Source organism: Coffea arabica, chromosome 8e, assembly GCF_036785885.1.
Source record: "Coffea arabica cultivar ET-39 chromosome 8e, Coffea Arabica ET-39 HiFi, whole genome shotgun sequence".
NCBI classification, from domain to species: domain Eukaryota; kingdom Viridiplantae; phylum Streptophyta; class Magnoliopsida; order Gentianales; family Rubiaceae; genus Coffea; species Coffea arabica.
In genome coordinates this window covers 32,193,589-32,202,366 of record NC_092324.1, presented here as the reverse complement: position 1 = coordinate 32,202,366, position 8,778 = coordinate 32,193,589, and the positions used below count along the sequence as shown (strand labels likewise).

The 8,778-nt window shown below is 34.1% G+C and overlaps 1 protein-coding gene across 8 annotated transcripts; it reads left to right on the top strand.

Moving 5' to 3' along the window:
- Positions 1-1,293: 1,293 nt before the first annotated feature.
- Positions 1,294-5,640, top strand: LOC113703286 (uncharacterized). 8 transcript variants are annotated; one of them, XR_011820196.1, is made up of 6 exons: positions 1,294-1,486; positions 1,815-3,584; positions 3,661-4,733; positions 4,802-4,867; positions 4,968-5,166; positions 5,256-5,640. XR_011820196.1 is itself a non-coding variant. In XM_072062213.1 (5 exons), exon 2 carries the CDS (start codon positions 2,261-2,263, stop codon positions 2,807-2,809), a length of 549 nt encoding a protein of 182 aa, XP_071918314.1. In that variant the 5' UTR covers positions 1,294-1,486; positions 1,815-2,260; the 3' UTR covers positions 2,810-3,584; positions 3,661-3,745; positions 4,968-5,166; positions 5,256-5,640. The 8 variants fall into 8 exon arrangements, 4 of the variants coding, with proteins under 4 accessions (XP_071918314.1, XP_071918313.1, XP_071918315.1 ...); XR_003451394.2 differs by lacking the exon at positions 4,802-4,867; XR_011820195.1 differs by having other exon boundaries at positions 4,802-5,166.
- Positions 5,641-8,778: the final 3,138 nt, after the last annotated feature.

Here is an 8,778-nt window from a genome sequence, read left to right as displayed (position 1 = left end):
TTTTTTGAAGTGTTTTTGGTCAATACGTATTATTCCTTTTTCCAAATTTTGACAATTTTTAAAATTTTTAAAATTTGTTGTTTAGATTGATGGCTTGAACACTGGAAAAAAAGAATAAAATGAGTATGTTTACAAACTCATTGGAGTTTTGTCAATTTCAAAAATTATTTTTTAATTCAAAAGGAACTTGTGTATGAATTTAAGGAATTATGAATTTCGTACAAGTTTTTTGAATTTTCTATTGTTTGTCTAGATCAATGGCTTGAAAACTTAAAAAATATAAATTCTTTACTATATATTAGAATATTATTTGAGGTGCTTTTAAAGAGTTAATGTTATTTTCTTCATTGTAAAATTCTTAGATAACTTTACGGATTTTCTAAATCATTTAGAATCTCAAAATTTATACTATATTTCTTGTGCAGACTAATAACACCAAAATTATTAATAGGTCTTTCAACCTTGTTAACATCTTGTAATTCCTAATTTAAAAAATTATATCAGCCGAGTTTTCAAAAGTTAAGAGATTAATTAGATTTGTTATGAAACTAAATTGGTTTACAAGAAAAGGGCAATAGTGAAATGAAAATGTATTCTCTATCCTCTAATGAATTTTTTAATAATATACTTTGAAATGGGTTGATAATATTACTAAAAAGAAAAAAGGAGGCAAGTAATTTTTCAAAGTTCAGGAGTGCCAAATGATATTATTGCAAACCTCAGAAGAGGTTTTTGAAATTATCCCTTTTCTTATTTGTCCCAAATTCAGACAAAGTGAGAAACATTGAAGACCACATTCACAATGGCCGAACTTATAAAATGGGGACCAAAACTGCAATTTTACTCATATATGATCGAAGGAAGATATTCCTTTGCATTTAAATTAAATACTGTGATGCATTTACTTTAGAAAAAAATGAGGATGTACTATCATGACTCCATGCATAATTAAAGGTTTTTATTTAAAGGAAGTCCATACATGTTTAAAAAATTTTCTTTAGGATTATATGAAAAGAGGATAACCTACAATAGAGCTATAGGAAAAAGGAAAATCATCAATTTAGTCCATAACCTTTTTTACTAGTGTCGATTTGGTCCCCATTTTTTAATTTTGTCCAATTTAGTACCTTAACTTATTTTTCACTTCCAATTAAGGAGCACTGCGGCGGTGCCACTAAGCAAATCAAACTTGATCCCTAACTGACCGACAAAAGAGGGGTATTTTTGGAACATCACTAACTGGTCGGTAATTAAATTGGATAATCCAATAAATTACACACCAAAATCCTTCAGACAAAATAAGGGAAAAAAATCAAACCTGTAGAAGAAAAAGCAAGTGTTTTTAAAAGCATCAGATTTTGGACAAATGATTGTAACGAGATGAAGAACAAAGTAGTAGATGGTGTCGAGACTGAAATGATGGAAGAAATAGGCCGAAAAATGCACAGGCAAAACAATGTTGAAGAAGGGGCATCTAGCGGTTGTGGTAAGTGAAATCACTTAAATATGAAAATTTTTTTGTATGAATCAATAGTTTAAACATAATTAAGTTAGTAGAGAGTTTGTGAAAATGTCTTACTTCTAAGTAGTCATATTATAATGAAGCAATAGGATGGAGTCAAATTTTTTGCGGGGGCAAGGAACATTGGACAACTATTCTGGTTGTTTGTTTTTTTAAGGGGTTCATGAGGTCCCTGGATCTAAAATAAATTGGGTTTGTTATGTTCATGTTTCTGAAAAGGCAATGAAAATTCAGATTCCATGTGTTGCATAAATTAAATTGTGACTGATGTTATTTTATGGAAAAATAAAAGGCGAGGACTTGGATGCATTCAATCTACATATTTACTATGGTGGGGCATATATCAAAGAACTAGAAGAAAAATATTTGGGGGGCAGTATGGAGATTTTTGAGGGGGTTCTAGCCATGAGAGTGAATATAGCTGCTATGATGTCATTCTGTGAATTGCTTGAGTGCCATAAACATCCAAAATACATGTACAGAATTCCAATTGGAGATGGCAAGTTAAGACTTAGGCAAATAGACATTGAGGATCATGCCATAGATATGGCTTGTATAGGGAAGCAAAATGGGTATGCAGAAGTATATGTGGTTCATGACTTCCATATTAGATTTGTTAATGGCAGTTGAAATGAATCTGCAAAAGGAAATGATGATTTGTTGTATGTGGATATCACATTCAAAGACTTCTTATGTGGGAATGTAAAAGTGCCAGTTCATGCAATTGAAAAAGAAGATATGAGAGAAATGGAAAATGTTTTGCGAAAAGCTGCTGCGTTTGATGAAGATGAACAAGGGAAGGGTAAGAAGGATGCACGGTTAGACACAACTGAGGATTGTGAAAGTTTTCATGAAAGCGACTATGACTTTAACAAGAATGATGATGATGCAATATACAAGAACTGTATTTCTATTGTTGACAGGGCACTAGAGCAGCAAATTAGCAATCTACAAAGTAAAAGTGCAGCTGATGAGAAGCGTAAAATGGCATCTGATGTGAAGGGCAAAAATGCAACTGATGTGAAGGATAAGAATGCAGCTAGTATTGAAGGCAAAGGGGCAAGTGAAAAAGTTGGTATTCAAGATAGTGCTTATGTTGATTTCCACATTAATACTGAAGAACAAATACCTATTAATAAAGAGTCAGATTCCATGAGCACAGAGGAGTTCAATGGCAACTCTTATTCCTTGGATGAAGATACTTTAGTAAAGAAACCACAGTATGTAAGATTTAGGCTAGAAAGGGACATGAAGGATCCAAAGTTTTTTTGTGGGTCTACTTTTTGATACCAAGAAACTATTCAAGATGGCAATGGAACATTATTCTGTTAAGTGGGGCAAGGAGCATAAGTGGGCCAAGAATGACAAGAATAGAATCAAGGCAAGTTGCAAACATGAAAAGTGTGCATGGTTCACTTATGTAGCTAAGGATCCAGATTGTGAAGCTTTTGTAATCAGAACCATAGACCCAGAACATGCATGTGGTCGGACACTTTATCACAAGTATGCCAACTTAGGATTCTTAGTTAGATATTATATGGAGTTTTTGAGATTAAATAGGAAGGTTACATGGTCTGCATTTAAGGAAAAGGTTCATCAGGAGTTAAATGTGCATATTACTAAGGAGCAAGCATACAAGACATTTAGGAAAGCCAAGATTTTGATTCAAGGCAACTACAAGCAGCAATATACAATGGGACTATTGTGATGAACTATTGAGATCAAATCCAGGTTCTACAGTTCATATGGAAGCAGAGGTTGACGAGATAAGTGGGATAAAAGATTCCAAAGGCTTTATATTTGCTTTGCAGCCTTGAAAAAAGGTTTCAAGACTGGGTGTAAACCAATACTTGGTGTTGATGGTTGCCATCTAAGAGAACTACATCCTGGAGTACTTCTGATAGTTGTAGGGATTGATACAAATGACTGTATCTATCCCGTTGCCTATGCAGTTGTTGAGGTGGAGAACAAGAGCTCGTGGAAGTGGTTTATTGACTTTTTGAAATACAATCTCAGCATCCATGAACAAAAAAATTGGACATTTATCAGTGATCAGCAAAAGGTACATCATATGTCTTTCTTTAATTTTCATTAGAAATCACAGATGTTTCAATAATTGTATTTATGTTGTGTGATAGGGATTGGGTTCAACAATCCAAGAAATTTTGCCAGGGGTAGAGTGTGTTAGGCACCTCCATAATAACTTCAAGAAACTGCATCCAGGTGAGACATTAAAGGGCATGTTTTGGGCTTGTGTTGGATCTGCATATATGAATAAATTTGAGAGTGAAATGGAGGCATTGAGAAAGTATGATGAAAAAGCTCACAAATGGTTGCTTGATAATACATCCCCACGCCACTGGTCAAGGTCACATTTTGGGTCCTCATCGAAATGTGACATTCTGCTTAATAACTTATGTGAAAGTTTCAATACAGTCATCTTGGATGCTAGAGAAAAGCCATTATCTATATGCTTGAAAACATTAGAGGATATACCTTATGGAAAGATTAAGGACAAAGAGGGAATGGATGAGGAAAAATAATGATGAAATCTGTCCAAAAATTATAAAAAAAAAACTTGAAAAAGGAAAAGATGATGCAAGAGCAAATATTGCAAGATGGTTTGATGATGATAAATTTGAGGTCACACACATGCATGGAGGCACCTTTGTTGTAGATTTAAAAAGACAAACATGCACTTGTAGGAGATGGGAACTTACAGGCATACCATGTTCACATGCTTCATGTTGCATTCTTTTGACTAAAAACAAGCCAAAAAAATTTGTGCATCCATGTTACATAAGAGATGTATATCTGATGGCTTATGAGCAAGCTATTGGTCCAATCAATGGACCTAACAATTGGAAGAAACCTAACAAAACCCCCTTGAGTGCACCAAAGAAGCTCAAACTTCCTGGTAGGCCTAAGAAAGCACGGAGGAGAGAGCTGGATGAGCCAAGGACTGATTCAAAGGGATGTATACGATTGTCTAGGAAGGGAAATATGCAAATGACTTGCACCAACTGCAAGCAAAAAGGACACACCAAGAGAAAATGCCCTAAGATCATTGGAGCTGAAAATGCAAAATGTAAGGGTAGAGGACCAGCTTTTAACATCAATAGGTGCAAAAAATGCAAGATTCTTGGTCACAACGTCAGAACTTGTCCATTAGCAGACCAAAAAACTCAAGACAATGCTAACAAAGCTACTGGTATGACTGTTATTCATTAATTGTCCTTATATTGCTCTTGGGGACAACTAATATTTTTTTAATTGTAGCTAATTATGAGCTTAGAGACACCAGTAGGCCCTCACAAAATAAGACAATGGAAACTTCCAATTCATGTATGAAGTTTGTTCATATTTATATCTTATTTTTTTTCTATTATTTCACATCTTGACTAGTTATTCTTATACTTGCTACTTGGTATGACTATTGGAAAAGATGTACATGACCATATTACTAGAATGGCTGAGGAAATTGAAGTGCAAGCTACTGCTCCAGAAGCAAGCTCTTAGAAAGTGGGTAGGACTGCCTGCTGTTGCTTTTGTCATGCTCCGGGACATACCAAAAAATCCTACCCCTGTTGGAGAGCACAGGCTTGGAGAAATAGGATGTGTAGTGTGAAAAGGAGGAACAAACAGTAAGTTTAGGAGCTATTGGAGTGATGAATTATTTTGAACTAATTCTAAGGGTTGTTGGGAAATGATTGTTGAAAAATTGTTTTTGCAGGCTCATAGGCTTCTGGATGAGCCAAATGATGCCACTCAAGATCCACTCGAAAAGCTAGAAGTAGAGGCTGTTGGGACATTAGCAGGCCATATGTGCAAGCATGTTTTGCTATGTTTTTGAGAAATACAGATCAGCATATTTTTTGGTTGAAGCAATAGCATTTCAGGCCTGTTTTTTGCAGTAGCAATTGCCTGTTCAAGCTTGAAGCAGTAGCAGCTTATCTCCATCTTCAATTTTTTGGTTTAAGCAGCTGCAGTTCAAGCCTATTTTGTTGTGTTTTTGAAGATTTCCACATTTGTATATTTTTTGGTTGAAGCAATTGCAATATATCCCCTGTTTTGCTATGTTTTTAAAGAATTATGGATCTGCATATTTTTTTGTTAAAGCAGTTGCTATTCATTGAATTTTAGATCAGGACCATTACGTGGCTATTGAATTACTGGGAGTATTTTTTGCCCCTTTTTTGTCAAGTGCAAATGATGTAATGACATCAATTGTCCTGTATGACTTCAGAACTATCATAAATGAAGCAAAAGTAGTCTCAAAATTTTTTTTAACTACTCAAATTACTGAAGCTATTAGTATGCATGCATTTCTGCCAATTCCACAAACAATTAAAACCATAGATTTCATACTGAAAACTCCAACAAACTAGTTTATTTCATATTCAAATTGATTAAAATTACAACTCAAAACCTTGATCCTGTACACATAAATAGCTGACATACAACAAAAATTCTATTACAAGCACTAGTCCGCCATTCTTGAACCCTAGTTCAGCATTTTTAATTCTAGCACCCCCTATTTTCGTCTTCTATTGCACCCAAGAACAACTACAATTATAATGCAGCAGTAGACACATGCCAACCAAGTCATTTTCATTTTTTGCATGCAATTTGCTTATCTCCATCTTCAATGTTGCATTTTCACGTTCAACACTTCTAAGTTCCCTCAATAGTGAAGCCATCACATTTTTAGTCTTTTGTGGCAAGGGTGGATCTTACCATAAGAAAAGCCTACAAGTGCCACGTTTCTGCATTCACAAGTGCTAATTCAAACTATATATTTAGACAAAACATTTACAGAAATTGAGAAAAAAATTTAGCCCATAATTTTTGCAGCCATAAACCTTCTTGAAGGGTTTGACTCTGTCCGCGAAGTTATGCTTTGACATTGCTCATGGCAGTTGCAAGACACAATTTTGCCTCCATTGTAGTATTCATCATTCCATTCATATATCTCTTTCCTTGATTTTGAAAATTTTGAGTACACATTCTTCGTACCTTGATCACTACTTGAACTTAATGTTTCTTTGGCCCAATTGCTCTTCGATGCACTTTGCTTGCTATGATTTTGAACAATAGTTCCAAGAATTGGCAGATCTAAGCACCAATTTCTTTCGCAGATTACTATGAGCTCTTGAACCTTAGCCCATTTCACCGTCGCTTTTCTCTTTCAATTTACTTGGTGTGTAATTTATCGAATTACCCATTTTAATTACCGACCCATTAGTGATGTTCCAAAAATACCCCTCTTTTGTCAGTCAATTAGGGATCAGGTTCGATTTTCTTGGTGGTGCCGCCGCAACGCTCCTTAATTGGAAGTGAAAAATAAGTTTAGGTACTAAATTGGACAAAATTAAAGATAGGGGCCAAATCGACACTAGTAAAAAAGGTTAGGGACTAAATTGGCGATTTTTCCTAAGGAAAATGCACAAACTTTTCGAACTGTGATTAGATGTGTGTGTCATGAAAGAGAGCAATAATTAAGCATAGTATCAATAAAAAATACTTGGTATTGTTGTTAAAATGACAGCATTTTACACTAGTATCTGTGATTGTTATATGGTTGGAATTGTGCGATAGCTAGTACCATTGGAACTCTATTTGGAGAAATGAAAAATAAAGATGTAATGAGTGTCACATCAGCTGATGGATCAACTCTCCAAAGAGCCACACACCTAATATTCGTGGGGCCTTAACTTTTTCCCAAAAGCATTAAATTTGGATAGACTCGATTTCAAAAATTCAATAATACAAATTGTGTCACACTATTTGATGAGATGATATGGCACAACCTGGACCACTGAATTTTTGAAAATTGAATCTACCCAAGTATGAGCCCAAAATCATTTCTCTTTCTTGTAAAATTCCCACCTTTTGTTTTGAAAGAAGTAACAAATATATTGATTAAGAAATAACATACATCAGGCAAACAGTGCTAAATCATAAGCCATAGTTACTTGGCTCTTATCTAGTTTACATATTACCACCTAAGAATAAAATGATGACACATAGACAATAAGGCAAAATGCCCCAATGGCCCTTAAACCATTACGAAGTTTAACTTTTGATCCTTCAACTATTAATTGATAAGTTTTAACCCTCCAACTAATTAAAACATATAATTCTAACCCTCCTGTCAATTTGAGTTGTAATATTTAGGACAAAATGTCTAATGGCCCTCAAACTATTATAAGATTTAACTTTTGACCTCTAACTATTAATTGATAAGTTTTAGCTTTTCAATTAATTAAAACATATATTTCTATCCCTTCCATCAACTTAAACTGTTATGTTTAACAAAAATAGCATGACATGCGCAGCAGTGGCCCTGAAACTAGTGTAAAGTTCAACTTTTGGCCCTCTAACTATTAATTGACAAATTTTAACCCAACTAATTAAAACATACAATTCTAACCCTACCATCAATTTGCATCATTATGTAAAACATAAACATCACCATGTGCACAGTAAGGGCATAACCAAGGGGTATCTTCATCTTCGCAGAACATGTGCTAGAATAAAATTGTTTTACCACATTTGACTTATAAACTAATTTACCAAATCTCCAATTACTGAACTTTACCAAAATCAATTGAAAACCTAAAACCCAAAACCCTGAATAGAGAAATTCCAACAAGAATGGGCAACTTGAATTAATTGAGTTGTCTGCATTTGTAATTTAAATAATTTTTTGGTGTTATTCCAAATTCATTGGATTCATTTGCTTCTCTTAATGACATAAATCTGGCATACAATTCATTTTCTAAGGATATCCAAACAAGTCTTGGTTCTCTTTCAAGTTTGAATTTTCTAAATCTCTCAAATAATCAATTCTCTTGTGAGATTCTTGCAAACTTTACACCACTATATCTAAACCTTCTTAATTTTTCAAACACTCGGTTAGGCATATCCCAAATTCTTTATCAATAGATGTTTTTGTTTGATATAATGACTCAAGACGACGGTAAGGGTAGAGTTATACATTTTAATTAGTTGGAGGGTTACAATTTATCAGTTAATAATTGGAGGGTCAAAAGTTGAATTTTGTAATAGTTTGAGGGTAACTAGCATCTCATGAATCTTTTATCTCTGTTAGACATACCGACTCAAGTGGATAGAAGGATTAGAATTATATATTTTAATTAGTTGGAGGGTTAAAACTTATCAGTTAATAATTTGAGAGTCAAAGTTGAATTTCGTAATAGTTTGAGGTCACTAGGGCATTTTGCCCTTATGTT